This window comes from Narcine bancroftii, chromosome 2 (genome assembly GCF_036971445.1).
Source record: "Narcine bancroftii isolate sNarBan1 chromosome 2, sNarBan1.hap1, whole genome shotgun sequence".
Classification (NCBI taxonomy): Eukaryota; Metazoa; Chordata; class Chondrichthyes; order Torpediniformes; family Narcinidae; genus Narcine; species Narcine bancroftii.
In genome coordinates, this window is record NC_091470.1 from 36,099,147 (window position 1) to 36,122,432 (window position 23,286).

Here is a 23,286-nt window from a genome sequence, read left to right on the forward strand (position 1 = left end):
TGTAATTCTGTACCAAATATTTGAAGCTAGGAATTACTCTTAAAAATTATTTTTAATAACCTAAATGAAAAACTAGCATTTTAGGACAGTCTACTTTAGTATCAAGTAACCTAACTGCAAAGTAAATGAGAGGTTTTAAAAGTTTGCAATATCAATTTTTTAAAAATAGAACAGCACTAGAAATGTACTGCAAAGAACAGACACAAAGGATGCATCATTCATATTGTAATTGTCCAGCCTCCTTCCCCTGTCCCACGACAATGTGATGTACAGCTGGGAGTCTATGAAGAATGAAAAGCTCAGCAATTTCAAAAAACCATTCAAGGCAACAACAAAAAAAATCTGGAGTCCCTATGTTGCTCATCACAAATGATAATTCATTAATACTGTTCCACACAAACAATTTCATGTAGAGCGTGCTTCTGACACAAATGAGATTGCAAACAAGTTGCATTTAATCAAGGAAATTTGACATGCATTACTGAAATCATAGTTCAGCTTCAATGTTTTTTAAAAAAAGTTCATAGTACTGATGGAGAGTTGAGAGTGCCAATCTTTTTCCACATTTACCTGCTCCTAGACTAGAGTTTCCAATTCTCCTGGAATGGTCCATGAATGACTTCCAATCTTGACCATTCCCTTTGACCAGCAATTTAAATTTTACACTCATAGGTCACCTACAAGTAACTGATGGAGCTTGATGGGCGAAGTGAGTGTCAGAGGGAGAGAAGGAGAATGTGGATGGAAAGGTGTCCACAAAATATGAGACAAGACTATGATTGAATCTCTGGAGAATTGAAGCCTGAGAAAAAAAATTAGAAGGTAACAAGACAATCTGCAAAATGGGATCGTGGAAGAATGGCAGGCAGGATGGCAGAGTAGTTGGGGGGGGGGGGGGCTAATGGACAAGGAACTATGTGGACAGGATGGCTCAATGAATATGGATAATGAGGAAACAATGAAAAAATCTCAAGTAGAGAATTTGATGTATGGTTTAATGAGACTCAGAATTCCTAGAGAGTTAGGAACAGTGGCAATAATGTGATGACTGGGACTGGCACTGACAGAAAAAGGCTGTGTAGGGGGTGACACGTAGGGGCCCTTCATTTGAAAAGGGTTGTGATTAAAGGCAAGTTGTCTATTTTTCTTTACTTCCAGCAGCTTAAAGAACCAAGTCATTTTATATGTTCTTAAATATTTAAATTGATTGAACTGCTTCAATCTATCAATTAAAATGGTTGTCAATGAACCATGAAAAGGTGGCTCTCTTCCTCGAGAGATACAGAGATCCAGGCCAATCAATTCAATGAAGTCACAAAAATCAAGTACAACCACAACAAAACCACCATGTAGATGCGCTGAATCAAGCGCAATCTATTAAAATACAACAATCTATTTGCTCCAATCTTAATCTTCCGCAAGATCTTAACCAATGGCGCTCTTCTTGACCTCTTCTTATGTTCCACGTGCTAATAACAAAATAATAGCAAACACGAAATACATCTTCCAAGCACAATGCACCCTAAATTGCTGTTTATATTTTCCAACCAATTGTCACAAAAATCTTATTGGGCAAGATGACATGTCTCAAGCAGAGTTAGCATTTCAGGTTGATGACCTTTCATCAGTTCTCACAAAAGATCAATGACTCAAAAGATCAAGTGATTTTCTTTCAACAACTACAAGGTGAGCTGTTGAGTATTACCGGTATTTAATTCAAATTTTTAGCATTTGCTGTACTGCAGAGCACATCATTTGTAAGTTTGACAAAAGTCAGCACTTTCGCAGGAGTGTTAGTTTAGGGCTTGCACACATGCAGTTGCCATAATAACACTGTAGCAAAATGTTAATGTATTAATTCAGTACCGTAATATTTCAGAAACACTCAAAAAGTTTAAGTGGCTGGACATCAATTCAATATTTTAATTCAAAAGATTACTGCTATTTGGCAAATTCTAATGCAGCTTGCAATAGGATAAATGGACAAGATAAATGAACGAGCTGTTATTGATCTTCCATTCATTTCATACTGGAAAGAAAATGCAAAATGAAATTCAACACTTACTCACAGTAATGGCTGCTCCACTAAGACAAAAGAGATTTCATTATCAAAACAGGAAATACTTAGATAATGTAACAATGAATAACCTGGTTGAAGAATTTCAAAATTAGCACAAAAGCTTCTCCTATTCCATTTAGAGTATTCAATTGAATTACTATTGCACAGCTTTAACATATCTTCTTGAGTTATGTTATCTTGGGAAATGGAATTGCAGTTAAAAAAAAAAATTCTTTGTGTGCCCTCCATGAACAGTGAATAAGAGTTAAAAATAGTTACCTATTTTGTGAATAAGAGCAAGAGGTAGAATGATACAGATAACGGAAATGATGAGGAGGATTTGTCCATTAAGATACCAAGGTGTCCTATGGTAACAATAAAGTATGCAGATGAAATACCAGTAAAGTAGAATACATACAGTGACAAGAGTAAGAACGTACAAGCTAGCTATCCCAATTTGCCGCAAGTGTAAACTGCATAGTTGGAATTATTCTGAGCTGTTACAAATCATTTCAGAGAGAAAAATTTATACTATATGCATTTAGTAAAATTAAAAACTTCTGGAATAGTTCACAGGAAATCAATTATGTTGCAGGAAGCTTGGTAATATATCTGAAAATACTTCTTGCCATTCCCAGCAGATATGTAAAACTTGAAATTATTTAACCTGCAACATTAAAATGATGGTATGTATCTCAACAATTATTTTTTTGGTTTTGCTCTAATAATCAATTTACAGATAGTTCCTAACTAGGTAACAGTGTGTACAATGCAGTCAGATCAATTTCAAATGTGCTCACTGATGAATAAATTTCTTATGTACTTCAACTGTATTAATTAATTTACACATAAAAACTACTTATACTGACAACACTTACCCACTCTGGGTGTTGTGTAGAAAACCAGCGATAGCAGCAGGCAATTCAGATTTTATGATGAACAGATAAGATGACATTGCTGATGGCAAAGAAGTAGCAAGAGTGAAGGTATCAGGATATATTTGTCTTATTTTCCCTCTTATTTTATCAAGAATCATACTATTGATCTCTATTGATGAATCAGTAAGTAAAATGATTATGCTAACTTGGTACAGACCAAACAAGTGTCATGAGGCAAAAAAAACATGAAAACATTCTAATAATTTGCAATTTTCACTGAACTATAAAAGCAATATCATAAACAGTTTATTACAATTTTATCTCAGCTTCACCATCTGAACATGTAAAACTATCAGATTTCAAGTTATACACCACGCAAACATAAATTAACCTTTGAGATATCAACAACTTATGGTTTCTTCAAAATAGTATTCCACTGAAGCATCGTCAAAACCTGACACCAAATCCCTCAAGGCAGCATCAGTGGGGAGGTGGGAGGTTTTAGAATAGCGATCAGTTTGAGGAAAAAGTCAAAATTTCAATCTACCCTCTGTCTCATGAGGAAACTTGGTAACAGGGAAGTGTTGCTTCCATTCCTGTGTATCTTCAAGCTCAATTTCTGTTAATGTCACATTGTTTCTTCATTAATTATATCTAATATTCCACATTCAATTTGGATAAAATTGCTGGGAAATACTCATATACCTCCTAACCCAATACCACAAGGAAATCTCCCCACTAGTTAGGATGCAACTCATTGAGCTTGTACATGTACTATCTCCCCTGGACTTGTCCCATTGCCCATCCACCTTAGCTACATATTCATATGCATGATTCTGCCTCAAATTCCTCATCATTCTATCATCCAAGGTTATTGATGACAATTGAACCATGTCTCCAACTATTCACCCCAATATATTTCTATCATTTCTGCCCCAACCTTCATTTTGTGGAGTTATCCATAATTTAACTCTGGCTGTAATACCTCAGGGTCCAATCAACTTCTCCAGCATAGGAAATGGACTTAAGTGACTCCTATACTCTTCCTGATTTACATAGTGATCATTCATCCACTTTTGATTTGTCATAAGGCATGGAGAGAAATGCCTTTCAACCTACAAAGTCCATGCTGACCATTTCACAATTAACCCTCCGGCAATCATTTTATTCTCTTCACATTCCATTCAACACCTCCAGATTCTACTATTAATTTATACACCAGAGGACATTGACAGCAATTTTTTTGCAATATAAAAGAAAACATTTTTCTTTGGCTTGGCTTCGCGGACGAAGATTTATGGAGGGGGTAAAAGTCCACGTCAGCTGCAGGCTCGTTTGTGGCTGACAAGTCCGATGCGGGACAGGCAGACACGGTTGCAGTGGCTGCAGGGGAAAATTGGTTGGTTGGGGTTGGGTGTTGGGTTTTTCCTCCTTTGCCTTTTGTCAGTGAGGTGGGCTCTGTGGTCTTCTTCAAAGGAGGTTGCTGCCCGCCAAACTGTGAGGCGCCAAGATGCACGGTTTGAGGCGATATCAGCCCACTGGCGGTGGTCAATGTGGCAGGCACCAAGAGATTTCTTTAGGCAGTCCTTGTACCTTTTCTTTGGTGCACCTCTGTCACGGTGGCCAGTGGAGAGCTCGCCATATAACACGATCTTGGGAAGGCGATGGTCCTCCATTCTGGAGACGTGACCCACCCAGCGCAGCTGGATCTTCAGCAGCGTGGACTCGATGCTGTCGACCTCCGCCATCTCGAGTACTCGAGTACTCGAGAAAAGAAAGCAAACACATGGGAAAACATACAATCATGGGAGAGCAAGCAATCATCAGATTGACAGCACCGGAGGTCAGGATTAGAATCACATCACTGGAGCTGTGAGGCAACTACACTAGCAGTAGCACCATGTCACCCCTTGTGCTTTAAATCCCTTGGAATAAAGTCCAACATATTGCAATAAAACTTTTAGTACAAGGCAGAATTTGCTAATATTGTGGAGGTGATCATCTTCTGAAATGTGCCATGTTAACACACAGCCCTGTGGATTCTCTGAAGCGATGAGAGCCAACAAATAAAGTTCTTTTCTGCACACAGGGCTATTCAGAGTGCAAGAAACATTTCTCACGTGACATAGGATATGCATTCAACAGGACTGAGAAAGCCTGTAATGTGAGACTAGAACTAGAGTATATGGGTTAAGGGTGAGAGGTGAGATATTTAAAGGGAACATTGAGGGGTGGGGGGAAGCTCTTCAAGCAGAGAATGGTAAGAGTGTGGAAAAAGCTGCCAGCTGAAATGGTGAACAGGAGCTCGATTTTGACCTTAAGAAAAATGTGGGTAGTGGGACAGTATATAGATATGTTTCTGGGAGATAAATTGAGGCAGGGTTTTTAGTGTAGGTCACATACAAATACTTTAAAACAGATCTTATTTAAAATACTGGAGCTCTGCTAATGCTAGACAGATCGGCCCCATAATCTTTGCCGAAGCTTTGGAGAGTGTCCAAGAGACTCCACTAATGGATTGTTGTTTACAAAAAGGCAACAGATGAAAGAACTTGTCGGAGCCGGATTCTGTCTGGAGTGGAACTTGCTGTTCTAGGAGGGTCATGAGAGAGAGATCAGTTTGACAGTCAATAGCAGCAACTGGGACTGGAACAGGTCAAGCTGGCAAGCTTGTGGAAAACCACATTTGGAAGACGGGTTGTGAGTGCTTAGTTCAGCCTGGTCAAAGCCCTCGTGGTTCATGTAAAAGGAGAAATAAAAGAAACAAAAAGGAACTATGTGGTGACCTGAAAGAAAGAGGTTATCATCTGGAGAACCCTGAGGGGACAAGTTTCTTCGGCAATACACAGAAGTGGCTGATTAAAAAAGGAATCAGTTGTGGGTGTCAGCGAACAACGAATCTCTCTCTGAAAACTGACAAGAACCTTCCTGAGCAGTAACCATTTACCTTTCAAGCACCAAAGCCTGGTGAACTTTATAAATGTTACATTCTGTGCACAGTCTAAGAATTGCCTGCAACCAGTGAACTTGGAGGAATGAGAAGTGAGATTGGACTGTGAATCAAAGAACTTTTCTGAACTTAAACACACATTACATACACGTGTGCTTAGAATTAGAGGAAGGTTAAGTTAGGTTAGTTAAGTCAATAGTGTTGTTAAAGTGTGATTCTGTTTTTATGTTTAAAGATAATTAAAAGCAACTTTTGTTTAAGTAACCATTTGTCTTGGTGAATATCTATTGCTGCTGGGTTTTGGGGTCCTCTTGCCTCGTAACAGTAGGTACATGGATGGGTATGGAGGGCTAAGGTTCAGGTGCAGGTCAATGGGTTGAAGCAGAATAACAGTTTGGCTCAGACTAGATGGCCTGAAGGGCCCATTTCTGTGGTGCTGTGTCCTATGGTTGTTGTTTTTAACCAGAACAGGATTACAATCCAAAACTTCAATTGTTCATTTCCTTCTATGGATGCTGCCTGACCTGCTGAGTTCCTCCAGTAGTTGTTTTTTGCATTACAAATCTAATCATTCACCCAGGATAACACTTAATAAACCAGTAAAGCAGCCCATTGTTATTATTTTCTTCATTTATAATATGGCAACACCTCTTTTCCCCTTTGTAGAGAATTCCTACACTAAATTTCCAACAAGCTAATCTGTTCAAATGCAATTTAAGATGCAATCTTGATGGCTGCTCTATTGCGTGGAACAAAATCACTTTGATCTCTGGCTAATACTCATCACTGGAGCATCTTGCCATGAAATGTCTCAATCACACCATCAGAAAAAGATTAACTGATCAAAATGATTTATAGACCTCGCAGTCTACAAATTGACAGCACTTCTCCTGAATTGGAGAAATTATCGCACTTTCCCTGCAAGTTGATCCCACTGAATGGTGTGATTCAACAGCAAGTTTATTCATCCTTCTTTCACTCCACAATATTTCCCTTTGTATTTAAATAAGTTTAGAGGGGGGAAAAAAACTTCAAATAAACAGGATAATTGGACACAAGGCACATTTATATGTGCTTGTCGGGAGAGAGAAAGGAAAAAAAAGCATCCGCGTTCACCCAAATCTATCTAAAAATCCATCGTCTACAGTTTAATTCAACATTCGGTGCACTTATTGAAAGTTGCATTAATTAAATCTCTTCTGACCTTTGGACTTAAGAAATGTGATCTGGCACAGTCTGGAAGCCACCGAAACATCATAATTACTTCCACTCAGCTTCCTGTCTGAACACTGTATGGTACAATAAATGTGTTGCATTTGCACTATAAAGTCTCAAGTGAAGGATCAATAAAAATAGTCAATCTGCAAACTGCTTTGCTTTAATACAAAATGTTCGATATTTGATTTAAAAAAAGGTGTTGGCTCCAAAATCAGCTGGTGGTGTGTGGTACATATCAAATACAGGGACACCCAAGAGAGACCTCATTTACTGTCAAGTTGAAATTTCTTGTACGTTGCATTTACATTGATTGGAAATTGAAAATAATACTTTTCAACGGAAGTGTGAAGAATTAAGTAATTAACACTCCAAAATAAGGATGGCAAGTTTAAGGCATCTATTCTTTCAAAATAACTTTCCACAATATTATGTTTATTCTATTTTGTAATGATCAAATACAGGAATTTAATTATTGTTAAAAACAATAAGCATCCTCAAAAAAAAAATTTGCTGTACTCCCCTGGGAATTTCATAATGTTACTTTAGCTTGTGACTAGTACTTTTCCAATAGAGGCATGTCTTTAACATCAGTAAAATCCAAGCCACACAAAATGACATTAAAAATTAAATGTTGCTACATCAGCTAAAATTGATGCATAAGATTAGCCTAAAATCAGATAATAGTTCTAAATTGTAGCTGGATTTGAGCCACTATGCTTCCCTGCACAAATTTTAAAAATCAGCAAATGAGCAGAAAATAAAGTGCACTTTTGTCTTGAACACATCCAGAAATTTTACCAGTTTCTGCCAAAATGTGCTTCTACGATAGATAAAAATTAAATTGTAGTCAATTTGACTTAGGAAAAAATACCTTAAAAAAAAAGACTGAATCACATCCAGCATTCTAAATGCAACCTACAGCAATATACAGTATACATTAAGCACTCACTATTAAGGTCTGTCAACACATCTGAATCCAGGTAGCTATGGAAACTGACAAAAGGTTATTACAATTACATTAACTAAAATTCCGTGGAAGAATACTTTGCGCAAAGTGGAGTTATGAATTGACAGGGTTGTCTAATCAGGCTGAAGGCTCCATCAATTAAAGGGGCTCCTGAGCAGGCATGAGCTGCTGAGCAGTTGGAGTGGCCTTCGGCAGGACGGTGGTGAGTAAGGCTTGGATGGAGTGGCCCTTGGCAGATTGGTGGTGAGTGAGGCTTGGGTGGAGCGGCCTTCGGCGGGTCGGCGGTGAGTGAGGCTTTGGTGGAATGGCCTTCGGCGGGTCGGTGATGAGTGAGACTTCGGTGGGGTGGCCATCGGTGGTGAATGAAGGAAGCTTCAGCGGTGCAGCCTTTGGATCAATATCTTGGATCTATATTAGGAGTAGGTAAATGGAGTCAGCTAGGGCAGTGGATTGCTCCAATTGCAGAATGTGGGAAATCTGGCACAGCACTGAAGACTACACCTGCAAAAGGTGCATCCATCTGCAGCTCTTGACAAACCATATTAGGGAACTGTAGCTGGATGAATTCCAGAACAGTTTGGAGGCAGAGAGGGTGATAGAGACGAGTTTCAGAGAGACAGTCATCTCCAAAAAGTCAGGAGACAGGTCGCTGAGTGCCTGTTAGGAGGGGGAAGGGGAATAGATGGAGAGAGCAGAGCACCCCTGTGGCCATTCCCATAAACAATGTTCACCGTTTTGGATACTGTTGGTGGAGATGACCTAACAGGAACAAGTTGTAGTGGTCACATCTCTGGCACTGAGACTGGATCCTCAGATCAGAAGAGAAGAAGAGAAGAAGGGAAGAGGAGAGCAGTCGTGATAGTTAGGAGGACAGATAAGAGGGTCTGTGGGAGAGATCGAGAATCCCAGATGGTCTGTTGCCTCCCTGGTGCCAGAGACTGCGATATCTCAGATCAAGTTCTCAGTATTCTCAGGAGGGAGGGTAAGCAGCCAGATGTCATGGACCATGTAGGGAACAAGGACATGGGTAGGAAGGATGAGGAGGTCCTGCAAAGAAAGTTTAGGGAGTTAGGTGCAAAGTTGAAGGAGAGGACTTTCAGGGTTGTGATCTCAGGAGTGCTATCCATGCCATGTGCTAATGAGGCTAGAAATGGGAAGATAATGCAGCTAAATACGTGGCTAAAGTGTTGGTGCAGGAGGGAGGGATGCATGTTTCTGGGCAATTGGGCTCTGTTCTAGGGAAGGTGGGACCTGTTCTGATGGGACGGTTTGCACCTGAACTGGAGGGGGACTAACATTCTTGTGGATAGATTTGCTAGTGCTGCTCAGAGGGGTTTAAAATAGATTGGTAGGGGGATGAGAACTAGAGTGTTAAAGTAGATAGTGAGGTGGAGGAGAATTAAGGTCATGTGATGACTGCATGTATAGACAGAAATCAAAGGTTTGTATGTGATAGAAATATTTTCAGGTCAATGCAAGGAGTATTGTCGGAAAGGCAGATGAGCTTAGGGCATGGATTGGAATGTGGGATTATGACAATTTGAGACGGTTGCAGGAGGGGTAGGACTGGCAGCTCAATGCCCCGAGGTTCTGGAATATATAGAGATTAAAGAGGAGGAGGTTGCCACCTTACAGCAAATAAAGGTAGATATATCTGACGGGCCTGACAAGATATTCCCTCAGACCTTGAGAGAAACGAGGAAGAAATATTTAAAATATCCTTACCCACAAGGTCAGGTGCTGGAGGATTGGAGAGTAGCTCATGTTGTTCCGTTGTTTAAAAAAGGCTCCAAAAGTAAACCAGGAAATTATAGGCTGGTGAGCATGACAACAGTAGTGGGTAAATTATTTGATGATGTTCTGAGAGATCAGATACATAAGTATTTGGACAGCCAAGGGCTGATTAAGAATATTTAACATGGCTTTGTAGGTCATGTTTAATGAAATGTATAGTTTTTTGAGGAGGTTAACAAGAAAGTCCTGTTTTGCAGAAACTGCCAAAATGTTTCGCCTGGAAGTCAGCCTGAAGAAAACTGGCGGGCAGCAACCTCCTTTGAAGAAGACTGCAGAGCCCACCTCACTGACAAAAGACAAAGGAGGAAAAATCCAACACCCAACCCCAACCAACCAATTTTCCCTTGCAACCGCTGCAACCGTGTCTGCCTGTCCCACATCGGACTTGTCAGCAACAAACGAGCCTGCAGCTGATGTGGACATTACCCCTCCATTAATCTTCGTCCGCAAAGCTAAGCCAAAGAAAAGAACAAGAAAGTAGATGAAGAAAAGGCTGTGGATGTTGTCTACATGGACTTTAGCAAGGCCTTTGACAAGGTCCCACATGGAAGGTTAGTTCAGAAGGTTCAGACACTATCCATGGAGAGGTTGTAAAATGGATTTGAAATTGACTAAATGGGAGGAGACAGAGTGGTAGTGGATGATTGCTTCTCAGACTAGAGGCCTGTGATTAGTGGTGGGCCTCTATTGTTGTTTGTTGTCTATATGATATTATGAGAAATTGGATCAGTAAGTTTGCTGAGGACACTAAGATTGGAGGCATTGTGGATAGCGACGAAGGCTTTCACAGCTTGCAGAGGGATCTGGATCAACTGGAAAAATGGGACAGAAAATGGCAGATGGAGTTTAATGCACACAAGTGGGAGGTGTTGTGTTTTGGAAGGGCTAACTCAGGTAGGACATACATAGTAAATAGTCAGGCACTGAGAATTGTGGAGGAACAAAGGGATCTGAGAATACAGATACATAATTCCCTGAAAGTGCATTATATGTAGACAGGGTTGTAAAGAAAGCTTTTGGCATCTCGGTCTTCATAAATCAACGTATTGAGTACGGAGTTGGGGTGTTATGGTGAGGTTGTGTAAGACAGTGGTGAGGCCAAATTTAGAGTATTGTGTGCAGTCCTGGTCACCACACTATAGAAAGGATATCAGTAAGATTGAAAGAGTGCAGAGAACAGCATGACAGCAGTTATTAATGTCAGGTACAGGTTGGTGCAATATAATTTCTTGCATCAACTGTACCTCACACCACAAAAATTACATAAATTCAAACCAGAAATTTCAGAAATGTGCTTTAGGATCTTTATCCATTCAACCTGGCTGTCTACAAAGGTGAGATACTTCTGGGAGGACCTGGGGGACATACTGGAAAAAATCTATAAATGTGGATTTTCCACAAGATCCAGAATTGTACTTTCTGGGAAACATTATGGATGTTTTAAACTGTCCAAGTATCAAATTCAGTTTGCGAAGGTCACCTTGGCGGAAGCCAGGAAGTGTATAGAGGTTACATGGAAGTCTGACTCCCAATTAAATATTACACAATGGAATACAGAGATGCAGATTTGTATTCCCCTGGAGAAAATCATGTTATTGATTCAGAATAAGGAGAAAATATGACCCATTCGTTAGGGTATGGCAGCCTTATCTGCAACATAGGTACACAGATATAGTTATATCCCTTCTAAATAAAAGGAAGGTAAAAATGGAACAATTGAGATAACTGAGGTGGGTTGTGGCGCAGATGACATGCTCTTGTTTTTGTGTCTTTTTCATATTACTTTATGTTACTTTGGGTTTATATTTGGTTCCTTTAGGGGTCTGTGACTCTATAGATCTTTGATTTTGTTATGTTTGTTCAATTTAGATAATAATTTCCTTGAGGTATTAGGGTATGGGAGGGAAGGGAGAGGGGTGGGCAGTGTTGGGGGGGGGGGGAGGCTCATTGTTGAGAAAGATTGTATTGTTGTTTTGGAGTTGAGTGAGTCTTGTAAAATCAAAACTAAAATATTCATAAAAAAGTGCAGAGAATATTTACAAGGATGTTGCCGGGTCTTCAGGAGTTGAGTTACAAGGAGAGATTGAAAAGGTTGGGACTTTATTCCTTAGAGCGTAGAAGAATGTGGGGAGATTTGAGAGCAGTTTACACAATTATGAGGGGAATAGACAGAGTAGGCTCTTTCCACTGAGAGATAAGAGGACATGGCTTTAGGGTGAAAGGTGAAAAGTTTAAGAGTAACATCAGGGGGACTTCTTCACTCAGAGAGTGGTGGGAATGTGGAACAAGCTACCATCTGACATGGTAAATGCAGGCTCACTCTTAAATTTTAAGAATAAATTGAATAGATACATGGATGGGAGTGGTCTGGAGGGTTATTGAATGAGTGCAGGTCAGAGGGACTAGAGGAATGATATTTTGTCACAGACTAGAAGGGCCAAATGGCCTGTTTTCTGTGCTGTAGTTTTCCATGGTTCTATAAAAAATTTTTTTTTAAACCTAAACAACTTGCTACAGCCTCAGGTTCAACTTCCTTAGTGCCTAAACCACAAAGACTGCCTGTGGGAGCTGAACAAAAAATGTCTACTACTCACCAAGTGAAGGATGGCGTTGGAATTACCCGTTCTCTGGAGGAAGGTGCGTGTACCCAAGAAGTGGATCCTGATTCTGGAAGCCTTTCGATTTTAACTGAGGGAGCACGCAGGAAGATGACTCCATTGTCTGAAATGCTTCAGGTAGCATTCCAACCTGAAGATATTGATTTTCTCCATGATTTTGTGGAAAAACAACGAGCTGCGGGAGGACACCAGTGTCGACCCCCTGAGGAAGTCAGGGTGCCGTCGGTGGGAGTCCAGACCCGCAGTAAAACCGTTAAAATGCCTTTTGTTGAGTTGCAGCAGGGGCTACAGTTACCTGGTTCGGCCACTACGTCAGAGAAAGCAGGGCTGAGCTTTTCTGAACTACAATGTAAGCAGTTAAATGCTGTCATCCAGCCTATAATGAATGAGCTGGCTCAAATGAATGTCAGTATAAGTTCAGAATTGAATACAGTCAAAGCATCTTGTGAAGATTTTAAAAAATTTCAGTCTGCTTTTTTGGAATGTAAACAGCAGGTGGCTTCTAATATAGAAAAAGTGTTGAAGGTTGAAAAACCTGTTATAGAATTGTGAGAACGTGAGGAGTTAGAGAAGAAAATAGACTACTTGGAGAATCAAAGTAGAAGGAATAATGTGAAAATTGTTGGTTTGCCAGAAGGTATGGAAGGACAAGATCCTCTTTGTTTTTTTAAAGACTGGATCTCACAAGTACTAGGGCAAGAATTTTTTTTTGGAGGCTTGGTACTGGAAAGAGCTCATAGAGTTTTAAGAAAAACACCTTTACCTGGTCAAACACCGAGACCTGTAATAATTCGATGTTTGAATTATTTGGACAGAGAAGCAATACTTCGACTGGCAGTGCAAAATGCGAGACAAAGACAAACTCCGTTATTGATTCAGAATAGCAGTTTTTTAATCCTGATTTGAGTCGAAAGGTCATTCAACGTTGACGTCGATTTAATCCAGTTAAAGAAGCTTTGTGGCGTAAAGGTTATAAGTCTACTTTTCGCTATCCAGCAATGTTGAAGGTGTTTTATGGAGACTATCAATCTCGGTTTTTTGAGAATGATCGTGAAGCAATGATTTTTGCTGAGTCATTGCCAGATATAAGAGGACAACAACATAGTCCACCATTGTCTCCTAAAGAAAAATCTGGTTGTTTTGGAAACGGAAGAAATGGCAGAAATGGGAAAAACGGGAATGGAAAGAGTACAATTTCTTTTGAAATGCCACCTCCGAGTTTGGAATCCCTTGGATGAATAGAAGAATTTTCTTATTCTTATTTTACTTTTTATGTTATTATGATATTTTGATGTTATTCTTTGTTCAGCTGGGGAGGGAGAGATTTGCTCTAAGTTCTATTAGTCATCAGCCACTGGTGGGTGACCCACACCCAATTTTTGTTTAGGGATTACTACCTTTTGGTAGGTTTTTTTTGGGGGGGGGGGTTTAATTTTTTTTTAAATTTTCATTTTATCTAGCTTTTAATTTGTAATTTTTTTTTCTCCTATTGGAGGGCCTATATACATTGATTTGAGTTTTTGAGATATTATTGGTCTTTAGTAATATTAGTAGATATGTCAAAGTTGAGGTTTGCTACTTTTAATGTTCAAGGTTTAAACAGTCCAAGTAAGCGAATTTTGACATACATTAAGAAAATGAAAATTGATGTTGCTTTTTTTACAAGAAACACATTTGAATGTCAAAGAAAGTATGAAATTGAAGAGAGACTGGGTAGGGCATGTATATTCTTCTTCATTTAATTCCAGGGCCAAAGGTGTAGAAATTTTGATACATAAAAAATTATCTTTTGAATTACAATCAATGGAGGAATAGTTTGTCTTGTTTGACAAACTTGTTAGGATTCTTTGAGGATATAATGGGTGCAGTGGATAGAGGGGAACAGTTTGATGTTGTATATTTGGATTTCCAGAAAGCGTTTGATAAGGTGCCGCACAAGAGACTTATCAGTAAGTTACAGGAAAGTGGAGTCCGGGGAAGTATATTGGCCTGGATTGAAAATTGGTTGTCTGACAGGAGGCAGAAAGTCAGGATAAATGGGAGTTTTTCAGATCGGCAGAGAGTGGTAAGTGGGGTGCCGCAGGGGTCAGTGTTAGGCCCACAACTGTTCATCATTTACATTGATGACTTGGAGGAGGGGACAAAATGTGGTGTAGCCAAGTTTGCGGATGACACCAAATTGAGTGGAAGAGCAAATTGTAATGAGGATGTGGAGAGTCTGCAGAGGGATATAGTTAAGCTGAATGAATGGGCAAAGGTCTGGCAGATGGAGTACAATGTTAGTAAGTGTGAGGTTATCCACTTTGGCAAGAAAAATAAAAGAGCTGAATATTATTTAAAGGGTGAAAAACTACAGCATGCTGTTGTGCAGAGGGACTTGTGCATGAATCGCAAAAAGTTAGGTTGCAGGTGCAGCAGGTTATTAAGAAGGCAAATGGAATGTTGGCCTTCATCGCTAGAGGAATTGAATTCAGGAGTAGGGAGGTATTGTTGCAACTGTATAAGGTACTGGTGAGATCGCACCTGGAGTACTGTGTCCAGTTCTGGTCTCCATATTTGAGGAAGGATATACTGGCTTTGGAGACGGTCCAGAGGAGGTTTACTAGGTTGATCCTTGGGATGAAGGGGTTGACATGATGAAAGATTAAATCGTCTAGGATTGTATTCGCTCGAGTTCAGAAGAATGAAAGGAGATCTTATAGAAACATATAGGATTATGAAGGGTATGGATAGGATAGATGTAGGAATGTTTTTTGAGCTGGCCGGGGAAACTAAAACAAGAGGACACAGTCTCAAGATTCGGGGGAGTAGATTTAGGACAGAGATATGGAAAAATAGATTTTCCCAGAGAGTAGTGAATGTTTGGAATTCTCTAACCAGGGAAGTGGTTGAGGCTGCCTCATTAAACATATTTAAAATTCGGTTAGATAAATTTTTACATGATAGAGGAATTAAGGGATATGAGGAGAAGGCAGGTAGGTGGAGTTAGGTCATGAATTAGATCAGCCATGATTATATTGAATGGGGGAGCAGGGTTGATGGGCCATTTTTGGCCTACTCCTGTTCCTACTTCCTATGTTCCTATGTATTCTTAAATTGAATTGTAAGATTTTTAGTGAATTTTGGACTTTACTTAATATTTATGGCCCAAATGTAGATGATGAAATATTTATTTCAGATGCATTTTTATATCTGGGACAGGCTAATGATAATGTTTTAGTTGATGGTGATCTTAATTGTGTTTTGGAATCTTTATTTGATAAATCTCCGAAGAAAGTTAAGAAATCTAAAATGGCAGTTCAGGTTCAAGCATTGATGAAAGATCTTAATTTAGTACATATTTGGAGACGTCTGAATCCGACAGAGAAAGATTTCTCCTTTTATTCATCTAGACATGAATTGTTTTCAAGGATTGACTTTTTTTTTAAGTATCGGCATATTTACAAGGGAAAATACAACAACCGGAATACAAAAGTAGGGTGATTTCAGATCATTCTTTGTTATACTTTACATATGCAACTTCTGAGAAAATTCAAGTGGCGTATCGTTGGAGGTTTAATATAATGTTATTAAAAATACAGAATTTATTGATTTTTTGAAAAAAACAAATTAATTTTTTTTAAGAAAATTCTAATTCTGTTCAAAGTAAGTTTGTATTATGGGATGCTATGAAAGCTTATTTGAGAGGACAAATAATTAGTTATACTTCAAAAATAAAAAGAATCGATTAAATCAGAGTCTTGAATTAGAGAAACAGATTGATGAATTAGAAAAGGAATTTCAGAAAGATGCTACAGAAGATCAGAAAATGGAATTGTCTAGGTTAAAACTGGAATATAATACTTTGCAATCTTATCAATTTGAATGTATGATTAATAGGACTAAACAACGGATGGCAATTAAAGAAAGAACAGGTTTCGAGGACTATTAATGCTGTTAGATGGAATTCTCTTATCACTTATAAACCTCATGAGATTAATGATGAATTTTGTTCATTTTATAAAAAGTTATATACATCTGAAGGAAAACAAGAAAATGGATCGATGAATCTTTTTTTATCAAAGTTGAATTTACCGACATTAGAGGATGCAGATATACAGGAGTTGGAAGCATCATTTACTGATTCGGAAATTAAAATGGCTATGATGGAAATGCCGAATGGTAAATCGCCTAGTGACGATGGATTTTCGGTTGAATTTTATAAAATTTTTTATGATGATTTTTCTACAGTGTTTGGAGATGTATTATGTCAAGTTGGAGAACACTATGAATTACCTGAGTCTTGTTCTAGTGCTTTAATTACAGTAATCCCAAAAAAAGATAGGGAACCTTTGAAAGTATCTTCATATAGACCAATTTCGTTGTTAAATGCAGATTATAAAATAATAGCTAAAATTTTAGTGAATAGATTGGCTAAACTTTTACCTAAGTTGATTCATATGGATCAGACAGGTTTTATAGGGAAGGCAACCGGTTTAAAATTAAGAAGGGGAAGAAAAAAGGAGAAAGGGCTTAAAAAAAATAGACCTTATTATTCTTCAAAAAAAAAGGACAGGTTTTATAGAGAATAGATATGCCTCAGATATTTTGCGTGTGATTAGTTTGATTAATAGATTTTGACAATCTTTAGATCACCCGATGATGATATCTTTAGATGCAGAAAAAGCATTTGATAGAGTTGAGTGGAATTTTTTGTTTAAAGTTCTGGAGAAATTTAAGTTTGGTCCTATCTTTATTGGTTGGATTAAGGCTTTATATAGTAAACTGGTAGCTAGAGTATTGACGAATGTCTTGATTTTGGAACCGTTTAAATTGACTCGTTCAAATCGTCAAGGTTGTCCTTTATCACCAGCTGATAAGACAAAATACACAGATACAGGGCATGAAAGTTTTAGATGAGGAATATAAAATTAATTTATTTGCCGATGATGTATTGGTGTATTTAACAAATCCAGCTCAATCACTTTTGCATTTGAAGGAGTGTCTGATACAATATGGATGTCTTTCTGGATATAAAGTTAATTGGGAAAAATGTGAAATATTACCGGTAAGTGAAGGAGATTATTCAGTTTATAAGAACAATATTAATTAGAAATGGACTGATTGAATTAAGTATTTGGGTATAATTTTGAATGTTAATTATCAATCTTTATATAAATTAAATTATGTTCCGTTAATAAAAAAAATTAAAACTGATTTGGTTAAATGGAAAGGTTTACCTATTAATTTATTGGGTAGGATAAATACAATTAAGATAAATATTTTTCCACGTATGCAATATCTGTTTCAATCTATTCCATATTTACTTGATAATATTTTTTTTCAAGATTTGAATAAAATGGTTAGGGAGTTTTTATGGAGAGGTAAATTTTCAAGAGTAGCCTTGAATAAATTAACTTGGAAATAGGAGTTAGGGGATTACATTTACTACATTTTTGAAATTATTATGAAGCAGCCCAACTTAAATTTATTAGTTCATTGATGGATTTGGAACGGCCCCCTAGTTGGGCCAAAATTGAGATGGAAAATATTTCTGAATTTGAAATACATCAACTTTTGTTTAGATGGAATATAAATTTGTTACAACAACATAATGTGCCTATATTAAAAACATTTAATGAAGTTATGGATAAAGAAAAAGAAAATGATAAGTTCTAGGGGAGAATTATCGGCTTTGACTCCGTTGTATAATAATCAACTTATTTCTTTTTCAATACACAATCGAAGTTTATTACATTGGAGATTTAAAGGTGTGGAAAATTTGGGAGATTGTTTTAAAGAAGGTAAATTTTTATCTTTTAATCAGATGAGGGACAGTTATGGTATTGATAAGAACTCTTTGTTTCTTCATTATCAAATTCGATCTTTGGTAAAACATGTGTTTGGTAGAGATATGATTTTACCTGAAATGACTAAATTTGAGACTTTTCTTATGAAGATACCAGAGAAGGGTTATATTTCATCTATGTATCAAATATTACAGGACGGTATGGATAAAAAGAGTTGGGATAAATCCAAGAGTAAATGGGAAGTGGATATCGGTTTTATTTTTTCCGAGGATGATTGGTTAGATATAGTGTAACTAAACTGATAAATGCATGCTATGCAGTGATTAATTATAATCTTTTACATCAATTATACTTAACACCTGAAAAACTAAAAAAGTATGGTTTTCATGAATCAGATTTGTGTTTTGGATGTGGTAACTATGTTGGAACTTTTTTTCACGCTGTCTGGTCATGTATACATATACAATCTTTTTGGAAGAAAATTCAATTGTTTTTAGAATACCTGTATAAGATTAAAATACCTTTAGATCCGACAGTATTTTTATTGGGCAGTTTGCAACCTCTGAAAGGTTTGGGATTAGATAAATTTCAATTTGCTTATGTATATTTAGCATTATCTGAGGGAAAAAATTTATTGCTAGTACATGGAAAGATACAAATATGATTGATATTAATAGATGGCATAATGAGATGAAATATTGTTTAATAATGGAAAAAATTACATATATTTTGCGTGAGTTTTTTATTAATAAGTGGTTGTTATATTCAGAATATTTACATTTTGATTTACATAGATTAGATTTCAATATGTATGTTTAATTTTTCCTTAATTTTTTTTTCTTTCTTTATGGCTCTCCTTAGGAGAGTTGGCTGAAGGGGGGGGGGGGTTCTTTTCTTTTCTTTTTTTTCTATAAAATATAACATTCATGTTTATGGTTAATTGTTGTATATGTTATTTACTATTTGTATTTTGAACGAATAAATAGAGTTTAAAAAAAATGTATGTACTTTGACAATAAACTGAAATCTGAATTAGAAGAGGTAAGAGCTGGAAAGAATGTTGAATGTTGTTCACACAAAAATGTTGGAGGCATGCAGCATTTTTCATGAAGCAAAGATAAAGATACATAATCAAAGATTCAGACCTGAGCCCTTCATCAAAGTATGTAGAAAAAGCAGGTAGGTGCCTGAAGTAAAATGGTGGGGGGAGAGCAAGCAAGAAGTCACAGGTGGCTATTCATAGGAGGGCACAAGAGAAAAAAGCTGAGAAGTAATGGGGGAGGGCATAGCTCTCTGAATGAAGAAGGAACGGGGTGAAGAGCTGGAGGAAAGAACTCACAGGGATATAGAAGAGGGAAACAGGGGAGGTCCTGGCTGAACCCCATGAACTTGATATTAACGTCGTCCATTTGGAGAGTGCCCTCCAAAGTGCTGCTCTTCCAATTTACTGGTAGCCTTGGTCTGGCAGTGCACAAGGCCACGGACAGACATGTCAGCACTGGAGTTTGCTGTGGAATTGACATGGTTGGACACTGGGAGATCACCACCATTGCTGCAGTCAGAATGAAGGTGCTCAGCGAAACGATCTCTGAGTCTGTGTCCAGTCTCTCAGATATAGAGAAAGCCACAACTGGAACAATGAATGCAGTAAATGATCTCAACAGATTCACAAGTGAAGTGATGCTTAACTTGGAAGGACTGTTTGTGGCCCCAAGTCATGGTGAGTGAGGAGCTGTGAGCGCAAATGCAGCACTTACTGCGGTCACAGGGGTAGGTGCCAAAAGGGGAGATTTGTGGGAAGGGATGAGTGGACGAGGGAGTCATGGATGGAGCAGCCCCTGTGGAAGGCGGAGAGGGAAAGACATGTCTGGGGGTGGGATCATGTTGCAAGTGCCAGAAATTGCAGAGAATATGTTGGATATGGAGGCTGGTAGGTGAGGGCAAGGAAGTCCTATCCTTGCTGCTTGTCTAGAGGCAGAGTTCTTGGAATTGAATTGATAGAGGAAAGGTAGCAAGTAGAATGGTCAGAGGGGAACCAAGACATAATTAACCAAAAGTGGAGGGGGCGTGGAAAGATGGCATAAGGATCAGACATGCCTTCCAGTTCTCTCCTGACTCTATCTTATTGTTTTGTCTAGAAATGCCCATTAAAATTCTTTAAAAGTTTAGATAATTTCAGAGCTGTTAATTTAACTTATGACGGTACAATTGGTGGAAAAGAGCAAAAAAAACGACAACAGATCATCAAAAAACTATATTTTCCAAAAGTTCAAGTTTTGGAGCCTACCTACAGGAAAGACACCGGGACTCAGCGTGAAATGGATCCCAGGAGAGAGATACAGTGTTCGGATGTAGAGCTCTATGTTACATCGGTAGAGCCCCCTAAAGAGGGCGCCAAACAGCCTTTAGAACAAAGAGTTACTCAAAGGCATTTGTCAACTGTAGAGGTGGCGCTGCAAACTGCATCTCTTGAGATAGAAAAACCTATACAACTTGATGTACTGGGAGAACTTAATACATTATGGACTGGGGAAAACCCCGGCCAGCGTCCTCCAGTCATTGCTGGAGAGGCTGTGGCTGGGATTTCCACACGCAGTCATACTACAAGGAAGGCAACCAGAATGAAGGAAGGAACAGAAGATCCTTTGGTTATGCAGAAGAAGCAGGAATCTGTTGAGCCAAAATCTCTTCCAATTGAAAAAGTTTTTGTGAATCTTGAATCTAAATTATCTTATACAATGCAGGGATTATCCAAGATTATGGCTGAACTTGGTACTAGGTTTAATACTCTGGTGAAAATACATTCTCAACAGATGGCTGAGTTTGGAGCTTTTAAGCTTGAAGTGAGAGATAAATTTAATTTGTGTGAAGAAGATATAGACGAAATACGGGATCAAGTTTTTGATGTGACCAGAATGGTCGAAGACTTACAAACTCAAAATAAAAATTTGGTGAAAAAGATTGATTATTTGGAAAACCAATCCAGACGGAACAATATAAAGATTATTGGTTTGCCGGAAGGTATGGAGGGACCAGACCCAAGAAAATTTTTTACTGAATGGATTCCACAGGTGCTGGGTCAAGAACATTTCCCGGAAGGTATAATACTGGTACGTGCTCACAGAGCCTTGCGTAGAAGACCTATTTCAGGTCAAAGTCCAAGACCTGTTTTGGTTCGTTGCTTGAATTATTACAACAGAGAAATAATTTTACGAGTGGTTATTAGAAATGCACAACAGAGAAAATCACCCTTGATGATTCAAAATAATCGAGTTTTCTTCTATGCGGATTTGAGTCAAGAAGTTATGTTCCAACGACGGGAATTCAATCCTGCAAAAGAGTTGTTGTGGAAGAAAGGTTACAAGGCAACCTTTAGATATCCAGCTGTTTTGAAGGTTTTCCAAGATGGTTGCCAACCAAAGTTCTTTGATTCTCCAAAGGAAGCTATAGCATTTGCTCAAGAGCTGCCAATTACTCAGTTTCAACAGAGACATAGTCCGCCGCGATCTCTAAGGAGACAAGAGATGGAAGAAAAGAGCCATGCTCCAAGAAAGAATGGTTGTAATGGTGACTCGGCAGTTGGAGCTGATTAAAAGAGTTGTCCTTTTTTTTAATGTTTTTTTTAAAAAAAAGGGATATTAAATATTGATGATGTTAGTTTAAGATGAAGTGAGAGTTGGGGGAGAGAACTAGATAGGCACTATTTCCTGAAAGTCATCTGCTACGTGTGAGTTATCTCACACCCATTTTATTTTGGGAGTTACCGCATTGCGTGGTTTAGACGGGAGGGGGTATTTTTAACCTCCTACCCATTTTTTTTCCTTTTTTTTGTATTATTAGATTAAAGAGTGAAGGGGTTTTTTTTTGTTTAAATATAAAAAAAGCGTAAGAAAGTATTTGATTGTTTAAAAAACTAAAAATTGATGTGGTTTTTTTTGTAAAGTTTATTCAGTAGATAAGGAATATCTGAAATTTAAATGTGAATAGGATGGATAAGTTTTTTTTGTATTTTTTCTTTAACTTTAAGGTGAAGGAGTGGTAATTCTGGTGTATATTATTTTGCTATTTTAGTTATTGAACGAAGGGAATAATGGTGAAAGTTATAAATTGAATTGTACAATTCTTAATGAGGCTTGAATTTTGTTTGTGGTTTATGCTCCATTTGTTGAAGATATAGATTTCGTTGTAGATGTGTTTTTATTATTTGGATATCTGAATTTTAACGTAATGATTTGGGGATATTTAAATGTGGTATTGGAGCTTTTATTGGATAACTATTCAAGAGTAAAAGGGAAAAATGGTGGAAGAGTACTAAAATTGAATTGTACAATGCTTAATGAGGTTTGAATTTTGTTTTAAGATGGTGGTTTATGTGACTAATATGATGATAGATGTGAAGTTAGTTGATATTTGGTGAAGGTTTATCTCTATAGAGAAAGTTTTTTTTTCATCTTTTTTTCATGCTACAATTTTTTTTTAAGAATTGATTAGTGTTTAAGAATTTTTGATAGATAATTTTACTAACTTTACTAATTTTTTAAATTAAGTTTGAGTTAAATATATGTTTCATCTTAACTCCGTTTGTTAAATATATGCATTTAAGTTTGATTTAAATATGTTTTTTAAGTCTGATATCTTAGTATTAATTACTTTTCTTTTTGTTAGTATTTTAATCGGTTGTTTTTTTTTGTAAGTGGGTTTTTTTTCTCACATATATTATTAACTTTATTAATTCTTCATTCTTTATTTTGGGGGTGAAAGGGGGGGTTGGACTAATTTGAGTTGGGTTATTAAAGTGTAATAATTATTGGGGAGGGTATAGTTTATTTAGATTACTGATACTGTATTGTAATTTTATTATTTTATTCTTAATTTTTTTTTAATGTAATCCTATATGTTATTCATGTTATAAAATCTTAAATAAAGTTTAAAAAAAACCCAAAAGTGGAGAGTAGAGCAGTCTCATTAAGAAGAGATTGTGAGTTAGAGTACAATAACTTTTGAGGTAGTTTT

General features: G+C 37.6%; 1 protein-coding gene across 6 annotated transcripts in view; it reads right to left on the reverse strand.

Moving 5' to 3' along the window:
• slc38a6 (solute carrier family 38 member 6) overlaps positions 1-23,286 on the reverse strand; it is a 79,533-nt gene that overhangs the window by 20,753 nt on the left and 35,494 nt on the right. For all 6 annotated transcript variants that reach the window (XM_069916274.1, XM_069916277.1, XM_069916272.1 and 3 more), the window contains 2 exons: positions 2,938-3,016; positions 2,339-2,424 (listed from right to left, as the gene is read on the reverse strand). In XM_069916274.1, coding sequence (XP_069772375.1) covers positions 2,339-2,424; positions 2,938-3,016 — 165 coding nt within the window. The remainder of the gene's footprint in view (positions 1-2,338; positions 2,425-2,937; positions 3,017-23,286) is intronic.